Source organism: Dreissena polymorpha, chromosome 1, assembly GCF_020536995.1.
Source record: "Dreissena polymorpha isolate Duluth1 chromosome 1, UMN_Dpol_1.0, whole genome shotgun sequence".
NCBI classification, from domain to species: domain Eukaryota; kingdom Metazoa; phylum Mollusca; class Bivalvia; order Myida; family Dreissenidae; genus Dreissena; species Dreissena polymorpha.
The window spans coordinates 104,183,251-104,200,152 of record NC_068355.1 but is presented as its reverse complement, the minus strand read 5'-3'; the positions used below and the strand labels follow the sequence as shown (position 1 = coordinate 104,200,152).

The 16,902-nt window shown below is 39.9% G+C and overlaps 1 protein-coding gene across 6 annotated transcripts in view; it reads right to left on the bottom strand.

The window, feature by feature from the left end:
• The window catches only part of LOC127865162 (uncharacterized), a 120,717-nt gene that overhangs the window by 24,992 nt on the left and 78,823 nt on the right, over positions 1–16,902 (bottom strand). For 5 of the 6 annotated variants that reach the window (XR_008042511.1, XM_052405078.1, XM_052405077.1 and 2 more), the window contains 7 exons: positions 14,336–14,440; positions 14,086–14,164; positions 13,399–13,513; positions 12,903–12,983; positions 9,504–9,727; positions 8,949–9,110; positions 4,630–4,758 (listed from right to left, as the gene is read on the bottom strand). Coding sequence is in view for 5 of the 6 variants with exons in the window: in XM_052405078.1 (XP_052261038.1) it covers positions 4,630–4,758; positions 8,949–9,110; positions 9,504–9,727; positions 12,903–12,983; positions 13,399–13,513; positions 14,086–14,164; positions 14,336–14,440 (895 nt within the window). In the remaining variant the exon portion in view is untranslated. Of the gene's footprint in view, positions 1–4,629; positions 4,759–5,004; positions 5,041–8,948; positions 9,111–9,503; positions 9,728–12,902; positions 12,984–13,398; positions 13,514–14,085; positions 14,165–14,335; positions 14,441–16,902 lie in introns of those variants that run through there. The other variant, XM_052405080.1, reaches the window with a different exon arrangement.

The following is a 16,902-nucleotide window of genomic DNA, read 5'->3' as shown; positions in this document are numbered from 1 at the left end:
CGGTGACCGGACCGGTCAGTGACCGGTGACCGGTTGACTGGTGACCAGTGACCGGTCATAGCATGACCGGTGACCGGACCGGTCAATGTTGACCGGTGACCGGTGAAGTCTCCGGACCGGTCAACTGGTCATTCCCGATGAACGGACCAGGCAAATTTTGTCCGGTGTCATCACGTGGTAGTGACAGATGCCTGGCAGCTACTGGTGTAGTATGGTCAAGATCGTGTGGTGAAAAGTCCCGACACACGGAACTTTCCCTACTTTGATCTGAACTATTCTTGTTGCGTCCACGACTCTTGAAGGGTCGACACTTAATGGCCCAGGTATCTGCAGACCAATGCTCTTTACAGGAAGGGCAGCAGTTATCCTGGGTACATCCTGCACACGACAGGCAGCTACCATGGTTGTCCCATGCTGCCTTTGTGTGTCCACATGAGCCACGTGTTTGAGGCATATTTTGCCTTGAACAAACAAACACACAAAACAATTACAGAAATACACAGATATATATACGGAGAATGTTTTAACGCAATACAAAAACTTCTCTATTCTGTTAAACAGAAGAATCCAGCGAAACAGAAGCAACAATTAAGTTAATAACAAAATGTCGGCCTTTGTATATCGCCATCCGGAATAAGAGTGGATTCTGGGTAATGTCCCGTTTTGGTTGTGCGGCTACACGGCACTATGTGACCGCTCTGTCCTACTAGACGGGTTTCTGAAAAGTGTGGGATTCCTCGGACGAAAAATTCCGGATAAATTACGATCCTATCGGAATAAGTAAGCATATAATATCAGGTAACGTAATTAAGCTATTAAAATCCTGGAGAACAAGGGTTGTGAACCCTTTCTACTGCCTGTTTTTCCAGGAGTCCGAGAATGGAGTCTTGAAGTTGTGGATGCAGAGATACCAGATCTATTGGGACGCGAGAGAGTGGGGGCCTTTTTTTGAATTGAAAAGTGAGGCCTTGTGTGACAAGAGAATTAACCCACGCGTCCGAAGTTATTTGGAGCCATCGATTTGCGAAGTGCATAAGTCTGGCCCCGACTGGTACCTCTGGCATCAGAGGTTGTGGCGGTAGAAAGGGGTATGACCTAGGGCTGACCTTTAGGAGGTCCACCCTTGCCGGAAGAAGGATTAATGACTTCTTGTCCGCATTGGGTTTGCCCTTACTCCAATTTTGGTTTACAGAAGGCTTCCGATAGGAAGATGTTCTGTTCTGAAAAGGAGGCCTATTTGTGGACTGACGTGGAGCAGACGGACGCTTAGTAGAGAAACTGTCCCTTTTAGCGTTCTTGGCCGGTGGGGCTCCTGGGGGCTTAGAAGCAGGGCGCTTAAAAACCACAGGGTGCTGGCCAGAGTTGCTCCTAGCTAAGGAGGCATGTATCTGATCCTCACGATCAGCAGTAAGTGCCGACTGTATCCTCCCTCCGAAAAGAGAATCTGCTGTTAGTGGAGCAGTTCGAAGCGAGTTTACGCCTGTTTCCAAAAGGAAATTATTGGGCAAGGAAGAGAGGATGAGGTCTCTCCGAAGCCTTAACATCTCAGACATAGACGACGCAGCATTGTGAGATAAACACTGCGTAGTACGTGAAAGGTGTATCATCAAGGCCCGGAGCTCCTCTGGGATTGAATCAGAGAGCTCCCAAACCAAGTCTAAGGCTGTGGCTGCCATGAGATCTAGCTGGTTAGCCAGACCTATGGAACAGCGTTCTCTCAGCTCCCAATTTTCCAACAGGAAAAGAGGGACTGCTGTATGGGTAGATGATGAAGGCATTGTAAGTGACAGCTTACTAATGTCAGCATCAGGAACCGGATGTTTGGAAAGGTCCAAACCGGTAGAAGGGTCGGGTACCGGGGCCTTATAACTTTTCCCGCCGTCCATCTATTTAGGCACCGTCAGCTCCTTAGGGGCTTTCCATGGAGATGGCGAAGGCTTATTGGCTGGTTCAAGTGACTGGAAAACAGCCATTGTGGAAGAGCCAATAGGAAGGCGTAGATCCACTCGGGAAGTCGCCTTACTTATCCTGCCGGGCTCTCGTCTGCGGGCTACCTGTTCTGTAACGGTAACCGCAGATCCTGTGAGAGACAAGGAAGGGCGGGGGCAGAAGTCCTCATCTAAGGTATTGAACATTAGTTTGTATACCTGATTGATGGAGGCCAAATAATAAAGTTCGGCCTCATTAGACTCTGAACCCGCCTCAATCGAACCGTCTGCGGGAGCATTGAAATGATTGAAACCGGTGGATATAGAAGTAGGAATAATAGATTCATTCGCTTCTATCATGAGAGAATCGTTTTCCGGCACCATCAAAGATATAGCTGGTGAGTTAGGTCTCTCAGAGATCAAGTCAGCAGACTCACTTTGAATACCAGAGGTCGCTGGTAAAGGATCAGTCGAAAAAGGGACAAAGATTCCCGGCGACTGTTGGATCCACAAAGTATTGGGATTTGATGGTGTAGCGGCAGCCCGGGGTATACTTCTATGCAATGTGGAAGAGACCCGTGGGGCTGAAAACGCAGCCGAAGTGGTTAGATTAACCCCTGTACCTTGAGCCTAATATGTATGCAAACTAGTGTTTGAATACAAATTATGCTCAGTGGTTGTAGGAACGGCTGAAGTGTGTGTTGAGGCCAAAATAGAGGCCGACACACGTGGAAGGGTGTCACTAGATTCCTCAGAGAAGGATCGACTAGGGGACCTAGGAGTCCGAGAGCGCCTAATAGAGGAAGGTCTATGTCCCTTATCCCTGCGATGCCGAGACACTGTTCGGCGGCGCTGGGAATGATGTTTCCTGATCGAACGTCTCCCAGAGCGCTGGCGTGATCGCTCTTTACGAGGCAATCTATGCCGAGAAACACTTGATGAGCGTGAACGACGTCCCCTCCGATAATGATGAGGGCTATTTAAAGTAGACGATGAGTCATACGACGACGAGCCCGAGGTGGAGGAGTAGCCGGAAACATCAGACACTACACGTTTACGTCTGTGACTCACAGTAGAAATGCGGCTGCGTCTACCTTTGTGGAGTACAGACAAGTAGTGTCAACATCTACAATGACCGGAACGGTCTGTGGCACAGACCGGTACCCGGTGACCGGATCGGTCATTACATGACCGGTGACCGGACCGGTCAATGACCGGTGACTGGTGACCGGTTGACCGGACTGGTCATAGCATGACCGGTGACCGGAACCGGTCATAGGATGACCGGTGACCGGACCGGTCAACGACCGGACCGGTCAACAACCGGTGACCAGTTGACCGGTGACCGGTGGCTGGACTGGTCATACCATGACCGGTGACCGGACCGGTCAGTGACCGGTGACCGGTTGACCGGTGACCGGTCATAGCATGACCGGTGACCGGACCGATCAATGTTGACCGGACCGGTCAATGTTGACCGGACCGGTCAATGTTGACCGGTGACCGGTGAAGTCTCCGGACCGGTCAACTGGTCATTCCCGATGAACGGACCGGGCAAATTTTGTGGTGAAAAGTCCCGACACACGGAACTTTCCCTACTTTGATCTGAACTATTCTTGTTGCGTCCACGACTCTTGAAGGGTCGACGCTTGATGGCCCAGGTATCTGCAGACCAATGCTCACAGAAAGGGCAGCAGTTATCCTGGGTACATCCTGCACACAACAGGCAGCTACCATGGTTGTCCCATGCTGCCCTTATGTGTCCACATGAGCCACGTGTTTGAGGCATATTTTGCCTTGAACAAACAAACAAATACACAAAACAATACAGAAATACACGGATATATATACGGAGAATGTTTTAACGCAATACAAAACTTCTCTATTCTGTTAAACAGAAGAATCCAGCGAAACAGAAGCAACAATTAAGTCAATAACAAAAATGTCGGCCTTTGTTATCGCATCCGGAATAAGAGTGGATTCTGGGTAATGTCCCGTTTTGGTTGTACGGCTACACGGCACTATGTGACCGTTCTGACCTACCTGACGGGTTTATGAAAAGTGTGGGATTCCTCAGACAGAAAATTCCGGATGAATTACGATCCTTCGGAGTAAATAGCATATGATATCTGGTAACATAATTAAGCTATTAAAATAGTGAACTAGAGAGATGATATAAAATTAGCGATATATTTGCTTCAATACAATGTTCCATAGTCATATATTTGCTTTCTTCCATATTACATACAATTTTAATGTCAATTTATACTCATTAAAAAGTAAATAAATATTAAGAGGAATATTACATTTTATTCATTTTTATTTTAGAGTCCATTTAGCATTTATAAGGTGTGTAAGAAGACAATATTGTGCTGCATTTTGTGTGTGACATAAATTCATTTTACATCAAGCTGGTTTTCGTGCAATGGAGTGATATAAATATTAATGATTTTGGAAAAGGACCACCTGTTTGTGGGAAAAATTATATATGTTTAGCTATACAACAAGCAATCTTGTAGCAAAAGGAAATTCACATATATTTTATTGGACACCCGCAAGGATTTTTTTGACAAAAATTGTTACGAAAATTGTACCACATTTCCAGTTTTCACTAATCTATAAGCTGCTTTTTTATCTGGCTTAAAGTTGTCCAAGTATTACAATTAAGTGAGAACAACTTTACTAGACCACGTCCACTCACCTGGCAGACAAGTTCACTAGTAACACTTGACCCAGTATAGCAGCTTCCAGCCGCTGTCAGAACATTTGTGGGCTTCACCTTGATCATCTCTACAGGAATACCAAACTCATAGGCACACACCTGCACCACCTGCAAACATACTGGTGGGTCACATATCTTGAAATGATTATGCACACACCTGCACAACCTGCAAACATACTGGTGGTTAAAAATATCTCAAAATGATTATGCACACACCTGCAAACATACTGGTTGGTCACATATCTCGAAATGATTATGCACACACCTGAACCACCTGCAAAAATACTGGTGGGTCACATATCTCTAAATGATTAGGCACACGCCTGAACCACCTGCAAACATACTGGTGGGTCACATATCTCAAAATAATTATGCACACACCTGCACCACCTGCCAAGATACTGGTGGGTCACATATCTCAAAATGATTATGCACACACCTGCAAACATACTGGTGCGTCACATATCTCAAAATGATTAGACACACCTGCAACACCTGCAAACATACTGGTGGGTCACATATCTCAAAATTATTATGCACACACCTGAACCTACTGCAAACATACTGGTGAGTAACATATCTAACAAGAGCACCGCCTTGCGGGTGCAGACCGCTCATCTATTTTCTTTTTAAAGGTGAAGGGACTCTCATTTTCAATCACAAAGGAAAGAGGAGTGGAAAGAAGAGGGGTGTATAGTGTGGGGTTGTGGATATTTATTACATTATCTTCCAAAAAAGCGAAAAAAAAAAAAAAAAAAATCGGGGGGGGGGGGGGGGGGGGGGGTTTTGGGTGCGATGGTTGGACGGTATTTCAAACATAACCGTTTTAAAAAAAATGGGGGGGGGGGGGGGTATAGTGTGAGGGTTGTGGTGATAATTTGTGAGATGATCTTAAAAAAAAAAAAAAAAAAAAAAAATCAAAAAAAAAAATTGGGGGGGGGGTGGGGTGGGGTGGGGGTATAGTGTGAGGGTTGTGGTGGTCATTTGTGAGATGATCTTAAAAAAAAAAAAAAAAAAAAAAAAATTAGGTGGGGGGGAGGGGGGAGGGCACGGGGGAGGGGGGGAGGGCACGGGGGATGGTTTGGGTGAAGTCTATTGTGGTATGTCAGGTAAGAGTAGTTTCATCAAAGTATCAATCAAATCTAATCATAAATAAAGAAGTTATGGCAATTTTAGCAAAATTTAATAATTTGACCTTGAGAGTCAAGGTCATTCAAAGGTCAAAGTAAAATTCAAGTTGCCAGGTACAGTAACCTCATGATAGCATGTAAGTATTTGAAGTTTGAAAGCAATAGCCTTGATACTTCGAGTGGATCGAAACACAAAATTTAACCATATATTAAAAGTTACTAAGTCAAAAAAGGGCCATAATTCCGTAACAATGACAACCAGAGTTATGCAACTTGTCCTTTGACTGTACCCTTATGATAGTTTGTGAGTGTTCCAAGTATGAAAGCAATATCTATGATACTTTAGGGGTAAAGTGGACCAAAACATAAATCTTAACCAAATTTTCAATTTTCTAAGTATAAATGGCCCATAATTCCGTCCAAATGCCAGTCAGAGTTACATAACTTTGCCTGCACCGTCCCCTTATGATAGTTCATAAATCTTGCAAGTATGAAAGCAATAGCTTTGATACTGTATGAATAAAGTGGACCTAAACACAAAACTTAATCAAATTTTCAATTTTCTAAGTATAAAAAGGGCACATAATTCTGTCAAAATGCCAGTCAGAGTTACATTACTTTGCCTGCACAGTCCCCTTATGATAGTTAGTAAGTGTTGCAAGTATGAAAGCAATAGCTTTGATGCTTAAGGAATAAAATGGACCTAAACACAAAACTTAACCAAAATTGTCAATTTTCCAAGTATAAAAAGGGCACATAATTCTGTCAAAATGCATGCCAGAGTTATCTAACTTTGCCTGCCCAGTCCCCTCATGATAGTAAGTAAGTGTACCAAGTTTGAATGCAATAGCATTGATACTTACTGAGAAAAGTGGAACTAAACGCAAAACTTAACCAAAATTTTCAATTTTTTAAGTATAAAAAGGGCACATAATTCTGTCAAAATGCACGCCAGAGTTATCTTACTTTGCCTGTCCAGTCCCCTCATGATAGTAAGTAAGTGTACCAAGTTTGAATGCAATAGCATTGATACTTTCTGAGAAAAGTGGACCTAAACGCAAAACTTAACCGGACGCCGACGCCAACGCCAACGCCAACGCCGACGCCAAGGTGATGACAATAGCTCATAATTTTTTTTCAAAAAATAGATGAGCTAAAAATGATTATTCACACACCTGCACCTCTTGCAAACATACTGGTGTGTCACATATCTCAAAATGATTATGCACACACATGAACCAACTGTAAACATACTGGTGGGTCACATATCTCAAAATGATTATGCACACACCTGCAAACATACTGGTGCGTCACATATCTCAAAATGATTAGACACACCTGCAACACCTGCAAACATACTGGTGGGTCACATATCTCAAAATTATTATGCACACACCTGAACCACCTGCAAACATACTGGTGAGTAACATATCTAAAAATAATTATTCACACACCTGCACCTCTTGCAAACATACTGGTGTGTCACATCTCTCAAAATGATTATGCACACACATGAACCAACTGCAAACATACTGGTGGGTCACATACCTCAAAATGACTATGCACACACCTGCAACACCTGCAAACATACTGATGGGTCACATATCTCGAAATGATTATGCACACACCTAAACCACCAGCAAACATACTGGCGGGTCACATATCTCAAAATGATTATGCACACATGTGAACCACCTACTAACACACTGGTGGGTCACATATCTCAAAATGATTATGCACACACATGAACCAACTGCAAACATACTGGTGGGTCACATATCTTGAAATAATTATGCACACACCTGAACCACTTGCAAACATACTGGTGATTCACATATCTCGAAATGATTATGCACACACCTAGACCACCTGCAAACATACTGGTGGGTCACATATCTTGAAATGATTATGCACACACCTTAACCACCTGCAAACATACTGGTGGGTCACATATCTCGAAATGATTATGCACACACCTGCACCACCTGCAAACATACTGGTGGGTCAGATATATCTCAAAATGATTATGCACACATGTGAACCACCTGCTAACACACTTGTGGGTCACATATCTCGAAATAATTATGCACACACCGGCACCACCTGCAAACATACTGGTGGGTCACATATTTCGAAATGATTACGCACACCCCTGAACTACCTGCAAACATACTGGTGGGTCACATATCTCGAAATAATTATGCACACACCTGCACCACTTGCAAACATACTGGTGGGTCACATATCTTGAAATGATTATGCACAAACCTGAACCACCTGCAAACATACTGGTGGGTCACATATCTCAAAATGATTATGCACACATGTGAACCACCTGCTAACACACTGGTGGGTCACATATCTTGAAATGATTATGCACACACATGAAAACACACTAGTGGGTCACATATCTTGAAATGATTATGCACACACCTGAACCACCTGCAAACACACTGGTGGGTCAAATATCTTGAAATGATTATGCACACGCCTGAACTACCTGCAAACACACTGGTGGGTCACATATCTTGAAATGATTATGCACACACCTGAACCACCTGCAAACATACTGGTGGGTCACATATCTTGAAATAGTAATGCACAAACCTGCAAACATTCTGGTGGGTCACATATCTCCAAATGATTACGCACACCCCTGAACCACCTGCAAACATACTGGTGGGTCACATATCTCAAAATAATTATGCACACACCTGCACCACTTGCAAACATACTTTTGCGTCACATATCTCCAAAATGATTATGCACACACATGAACCAACTGCAAACATACTGGTGGGTCACATATCTCGAAATTATTATGCACACACCTGCACCACCGAAAAACATACTGGTGTGTCACATATCTCGAAATGAAACATTCACCACTATGGAAACATACAAGTTTCTCACAGACATGCATCACTTGCACAATATGAGTATATCATACACAGGCAAATACACCTGTAAAAACCTGAAAACATATGATTGCTTAATAAGTACTTGCACATGAGTAAACACATGCCTATATCAGCAATAATAGGACTGAATTACACAACTGTAATATGTACCAAACAACTAACAAAACATTGATAGCATAATTGACCATAGCAGTTACAACAAACTCAGCCTTGAAAATATTACGCACTGCAAACTGATTTATCATACCTTTGTGTTGATTCCCTGTCCGACCTCAATCCCGCCATGTGACACTGCCACGGTGCCATCCTGGGAGTACACTGCAACATTCACCCCGTAGTTCTGAGTGTTCCAGGGCACGCCATACTTGATTGGCACTACAGACAGACCCTTCTTTTTCCAACGGTTATCCTTGAAAAATTCAACCCAAGAGGATGTTATTTTAAAATATATTAGATACATTTGTTTTAGGTGCATGCAAATAAAAATATAATATAAAATTACACTGAGATTCCTGATGGACTAACATTTTAAATCTAAGTAAAAATTTTCAATGCTTTTTTTCTAAATATTAAATTATACATTTTGAAATAAAAACAGTTGTTTTTAATTCTATGAACCTGTCTGCATAACTTCACATTAACATGATTAAGAGATATACATGTGTGAAGCAATAAAAGGATACAGTCTATGCAGCACAATACTTAAATTTTAGTTGCTAGTAAATGCAAGCCCAGTATTAACATCATGACAATAAATATCAAGCAATTCAAATGTAGTTTGCAGTTCAACTATTGATATAACCTGGTTGAACATTTTCACGGCCTTCATTCTTGTGGAGAACTCTGCAGAGTCTTCTAGCTGTGTGAAAAGGGAGGCAATGCTGCAGTAGTTCAGAGTCATCCCCCCTGGAGTCACCTGCCCTTTCTTGTAGAGGTTAAGCTGCTTTACCTCTGTTGAATCTTTGCAAAGAGTTTTGGAAATGTGTTGCATAATTGTTTCCATTATAAAAATTCCAGGAGTTGAGCCTGAAAAAGAAATACTATTCCATTTGTAACTGTACTTTATCTTATTTAACGTGAATCCAAAGAAGAATTGAAAATAATGTCATGAACTTTTCAAGATATTTTCAAAATAGTAAATAAATAAGATTTACTTAAACCACGGACTCTAGATGAGACGGATATGAAACGGGACCGTATCGGCAAATAGCTTGTCGATACTTTGTTACGTAACCAGTAGCTATCGATAAGCGTACATCGAAGCATAGAGGTTATACATTTTGATGTACCCACTCACGTCTTTTTTTAAATTATACTTTCATTTCTCGGCCGATTTTGACAAATTATATATCATTAGAAAGCCTACGTTATGTAGCTTTCAGATATATAAATACATATTATGTTTTTCTTCTGATTTGGGCAGCCCGGCGAGTTATAACTTTAACTTTTGCAAATATCACACCGTTTTAGAGTCTAGATTTACGGTTGACATGTTCGTACTTTATACCGATTTGTAACGTTTATATTAGGAGTTCAGATTTTAAAACTACATCTTGCTTAGGAAAATAGAATTCTGTATACCATAGAAAAAAATGGTTTTAACAAGTTGCTTTCTTCAATATTGCAAATGTATTCATAAAATAAGCGATTTGGGCCACATATATTTGACCTCTGACCTTGAAGGATGACCTTGACCTTAGCCTTTCACCACTCAAAATGTGCAGCTCCATGAGATGCACATGCATGCCAAATATCAAGTTGCTATCTTCAATATTGCAAAAGTATTTATAAAATAAGCGATTTGGGCCACATATATTTAACCTCTGACCTTGAAGGATGACCTTGACCTTGACCTTTCACCACTCAAAATGTGCAGCTCCATGAGATACACTTGCATGCCAAATATCAAGTTGCTATCTTCAATATTGCAAAAGTATTCATAAAATGAGCGATTTTGGCCACATATATTTGACCTCTGACCTTGAAGGATGACCTTGACCTTTCACCACTCAAAATGTGCAGTTTCATGAGATACACATGCATGCCAAATATAAAGTTGCTATCTTCAATATAGCAAAAGTTATTGCAAAATGTTAAAGTTGGCGCAAACAGACAGACAGACCAACAGACCAACAGACAGACAGGGCAAAAACAATATGTCCCCCACTATTATAGTGGGGGACATAAAAATGAAATTAAGTAAGGAATGACTTTGTACGAAAGTATCGCGCGGTCCTAACGCAGAGAACTGATGCTACGGTCTTGGCGATTATGCTTTTGTTTAGATACCGGCCATTTAATTTCGTTTGTCATGATTATTATATATTTTATAGAATATATTGAAATATTTTGTTCACGAAACATATCAATAAAGCTAGTTATTAATGAAGCTTTATAAATTAACAATTTCAGCTCTTGTTTATAACACAGACAGGGTGTTAATTTTATTACGAGACAGCGTATATAGCGGACCCTCTTGATATTTTTCGGCCGGGATTTTCAAGAATCTTTAAATAATTTTAATTAATTGATAAATTAAGGTAAATAACCTTTCATATAATTATACATAATAACCTTTTTGAAAATAAACAACAAACAATGAATGTTTTGACACCCATTTTAGTTGAAGTATGCAAAGCCGAAAAATATCAAGAGGGTCCGCTATATACGCCGTCTCGTAATAAAATTAACACCCTGTCTGTGTTATAAACAAGAGCTGGTTGGGAGCGTGCCATTAATGGGTACTACAATCAAGCACTCACACCCCTGATGAGGCTTAATCAAGGTGTCAAAGCTTCAAACAATGACCTCTCTATTTTTGTATTAACTCCAAGTGAAAGACAACTTAAATCAAGAATGATTATAACAAACATGTAATGGAGTAAAAACAATCTACCTTTGTCAAACTGAACAAGATCTGTTACTCTTTACCACTAGCAATAATGCCCTCCGATTCAGATGCAATCGATGAAATAAGCATGATGAAACAAATGAAATATTTACCATTCACTTTTTCGTATCCGTGCTTAGAAATCATATGACCCCGAAAACGAGACATTGTCTTGTAAGTATTTGGGCACTCTGTACACTGGTAGACACCCACTGATTCAATTGCTTTTGTCACTTTTACTTACTTACATGGTTTAACATTCTCAGAATCATCACTGCTTCATGTGTAATCACCTAACAATTCGTCTAAATCTAAGTCGTCATCATCCCAGTGAAAAAAATCTTTTTGATTTTGAATAGCTGGACATGATGCACTGATGTCAAAATACAAAATGATCTGCATAACACTGATCGTGATTTTCAAGAATCTCTAAATAAGTTTAATTAACTGATAATTTAAGGTACATCACCTTTCTTATCATTATACATAATAATCTCTTTGATAATAAGCAACAAACAAATGTTTTTCACACCCATTTTATTTGAAGTGTGCAAAGCCAAAACTATCAAGAGGGTCCGCTATATACAAGGTCTCATATAAAATTATCACCCATTTTTTTTCTATCGTATTCAGAATTCTATTCTCCTAAGCAAGATGTAGTTTTAAAAACTGAACTCCTTGTATAAGCGTTACAAATCTGTTTAAAGTATGACCATGTTTAACGTAAATATAGATTCTAAAACGGTATGATATTTGCAAAAGTTAAAGTCATAACTCGCCGGGCTGCCCAAATTAGAAGTAAAACTTCATATATATTTATATATCTGAAAACTACAAAATGTAGGCTTTCTAATGATATATAATTTGTGAAAATCGGCCGAGAAATAAAAGTAAAATTAGAAAAAAGGCGTTAGTGGGTACATAAAAATGTATAACCTCGGCGCTTCAATGTACGCTTATCGATAGCTACTGGTTACGTTACAAATTATCGACAATGTTAAACGCGGGTGGGTAAAACATAAAATGTGTATTTCTCGTGTTTAACTCGCTATACATCCATTAAAAACAACGGAACTATACTTAAAATTTTATTTTTTTTGAAAGAGGAATTAATAAGCAACAATATAAAGTATAAACCAATAAAATCGGATGATTAGTTTTTGCATAAATTTGAATTGACTACAGTAATGGTTAAATACTCGTTTCAACTATTGTCAATAAACGCTCCGTGCTTAAACTATTTCATATTGTCCTTTCATGTATATTTCTGTGAAAATGTGTTAATTCATTGTGCTGGAGATGTGGTCTCACCTGGAGCTCTACAGTATGAGTTGGAGGGGGTGTTGGTCTGTACAGCCACTGGGACCATGTGCCAGTTGGGGCAGTAGTATGCTGATGTATACACATTATAAATTACTATTAGCAATCATATTTCCATGGCAGGGTATATCAGACGATGCATTTTATTATTTACTGTTTGCCCTGTAAGAATTTTTCAAGAGTAAATTGTGTTTTTTTTATTGAAATATTGTTTTAGAAAAATTGGGTATATTGAATATTTACAATTGAAATCATGTTTGCAGGTGTTACCTTTATAGTTTAAGGTACTTAAACAAATACAAGTATAAAAATACACTAATGCAAAACAGTTACATATTCTAAAACTTTTTTTGTTAAAAACATTATCAAAGGTTTAATAACAAAATTACAAGTAATAAAACTATGAAAATATAGACCTACCATTATCACCAAAGTGCATAATGTCCCCAACTGTGCAGTCATTCACAGAGTATCCATATAGACCTACCATTATCACCAAAGTACATGATGTCCCCAACTGTGCAGTCATTCACAGAGTATCCACAGTCACAGTAGTATGTGACCTTGACCCCATTCAGCTTGCCTGTGTCATCAAAACCAACCTTAATGTACAAAGATCAGAGAACAATTGTTATGTTCTGGTCCATAGAACTTTGATTTTAAAAGAATAACAAAGAAAATGAAGTTGATTACTTTATATTTAAAAAATACACCCAGTAATTCATAAGAAATATTTGCAGCAAGAGACCATATCCAATTAAAGATGGGTATAACAAGTGCCCTAAAGAAAGCACCTGATTGCAATCCTTGCGTCATTTCACTGAAGACAACCCAATGCCATGTTGATTGAAAAGGCAATTCATTTTAAATGCCATGTTTTCCAATTGATTCATACATGTAATTAGCATTAGTAGGAAGAAGGTTTTATGAACATGTATACCTATTTATGTTCACTTCTTTATGATGATTTCTTATGATACATGGTGACAAGAAATAGCATTTCAAATTAAATAAAAGTAGTACCTAAAAAAAATATTGGATATAATTTCCTTCAGCATAAAATATTTTGTTGATATTGCAACAAACTCAAGGGATAACTAATGTAATACAATACAGCATTAACATTTTATCCAATTTGCCGTCACATGATCATTTTTGGCAAATTATGACTGACCTGATACTTAGCTAAGTATGGAAAGCGTTTTCCAACATTCTCCAAATTGGTATGAAAGTTCATTGCAAATCGTACAGGTCTGAAAGCAAACAAAAGACTTTACTAGAAATTAAAGGATTTCCAAAATGTAACAACTTTTTTTCAATTCCTTTTACTTTCTCAATCCATAAAAGGTTCAGGCATTCAGTGACATACACATCACTGAAAACTATTCAACTCATAGGCAATAGACACAAAATGGATAAGATACCCATTAACAGCATTGGCAGCAATAGCGCTGGCAGCAGCAATAGCGAAGTTCCTGGAGATTTTTGCTCCATATGCCCCTCCCAGTCTTCTGACCTCCACATCGATACTGGAAGAGAGACATAGCTGTATTTACTGACTTGTATGTAATATAAGCCATGTTATTTGTAGTTAGAGTATTATGACACAAGCAGCCGCCATAACTGCAGAACAGCCTGTGCATTTGCATGGGTGCATAAGCAAACAATATAACTCTTAGTCATAATATAGGAATGCATAAGAATATCAGGAGCTACTCTGTTCTGAGATGTACCAATGCTCACTTTGCTCACTTTCACACCACAACCCCATATCAGAAGCTACACTGTTCTGAGATGTCCCAATGCTCACTTTGCTCACTTTCACACCACAACCCCATATCAGAAGCTACACTGTTCTGAGATGTCCCAATGCTCACTTTGCTCACTTTCACACCACAACCCCATATCAGAAGCTACACTGTTCTGAGATGTCCCAATGCTCACTTTGCTCACTTTCACACAACAACCCCATATCAGAAGCTACACTGTTCTGAGATGTCCCAATGCTCACTTTGCCCACTTTCACACCACAACCCCATATCAGAAGCTACACTGTTCTGAGATGTCCCAATGCTCACTTTGCCCACTTTCACACCACAACCCCATATCAGAAGCTACACTGTTCTGAGATGTCCCAATGCTCACTTTGCCCACTTTCACACCACAACCCCATATCAGAAGCTACACTGTTCTGAGATGTCCCAATGCTCACTTTGCTCACTTTCACACCACAACCCCATATCAGAAGCTACACTGTTCTGAGATGTCCCAATGCTCACTTTGCCCACTTTCACACCACAACCCCATATCAGAAGCTACACTGTTCTGAGATGTCCCAATGCTCACTTTGCCCACTTTCACACCACAACCCCATATCAGAAGCTACACTGTTCAGATATATCATAAGGCTCGATTTGCTCACGTTCACACTAAAAGCCCGTATCAGGAGCTACACTGTTCAGATATATCATATGGCCCACTTTGCCCACTTTCACACTACAAGCCCATATCTGGAGCTACACTGTTCTGATATATCATAAAGCAGACTTTGCCCACTTTCACACTCCCAGCCCATATCAGGAGCTACCCTGTTCAGATATATCATAAAGCCCACTTTGCCCACTTTCACACTACAAGCCCATATCTGGAGCTACTCTGTTCAGATATATCATAAGGCCCACTTTGCCCACTTTCACACAACACGCCCATATCCAGAGCTACACTGTTCAGATATATCACAAGGCCCACTTTCTCACTACAAGCCCATATCTGGATCTACTCTGTTCAGATATATTATAAGGCCCACTTTGCCCACTTTCACACTTCATCCCCATATTAAGAGCTACTCCGTTCAGATATATCATAAGGCCAACTTTGCCCACTTTTACACTACAATCCCATATCAGGAGCTACACTGTTCAGATACAGGGTTGTCATTATTAACCGATTGCCGATCGAATTCATCGGTTAAAATCGCCAGAAAATCGGTTGTTTTTCCCGAATCTTAAAAAATGCGATCGGAAGTTTTGATCACGCAAACCGACAAAAATTGACGAGGAATAACCGTAGTATAGAAGAGCGACGCCCGGTCATTCAGTCAGTAAATTAACTCCGCCTAAGAGCTACTGTTTTCAATGAATTTCTCAGCGAGTGGCCAATATTGATTTTTCCAGCTGTCAATCAAATTCTTCTTGGTAAGCACGTAAACCAATCAGCGCTCAGGCAGCCGAATACACGCCCGAATACACGCCGACCCCATGTGAAACTGTATCAAATAGCTGTACATTTCACAGATTATTACTTATCGTAGCTCAACGAATGTAGCACTGTAGAGCGTAATTAACTAGTTTTTTAGTGAGAAAAAAGGTTTCCACATATTAAAAATGCTCTTCGATTTTCTACCAAAATAAAAGATATTAGCGACCTTTGCCCTACGAAGTTGTTATTCAGCATCTAGATATAAAAGTCCACGCTTTCCCCGAGGAAGAATGACGTGACGTTATAAATGAAGTCTAATTTTAGCATGATTTTCATCTGTACATGAAAAACACGAGAAATGTGTCTCTGTTGCTAGAATTTTCTTAATTTTCCGTGAATAATGAAATCTGAAAATGATTTCAGATTACACATTTAAGTATACGCATTTGAAAATACTTCAATTAAATAATGCATTTTGATATACAAATTGTCATAACGCATTATGTAATAAGTAGGTAAATAACGTGTTTTGAGATTGCCAAACTATGCATACATTATTATTATAGGTCTACATGCATGAATGACCTGAAAAATTATATCACGATCCGGAATGAAAAGTACTTGGTAAAATTTAAAGAAAGACGCGTTTTAAATCTCAGAAATTCACTTTCACTTTCTCAAACTTTTTTGAAAGGAGGTACACGTAAAAGTTTAGATCGAGCAGTGTTTTTTTTATGGCAATTTCGGGGCTGATATTCGGCCCCATTCCCCTAAAAAAAGAGGATATATTTTT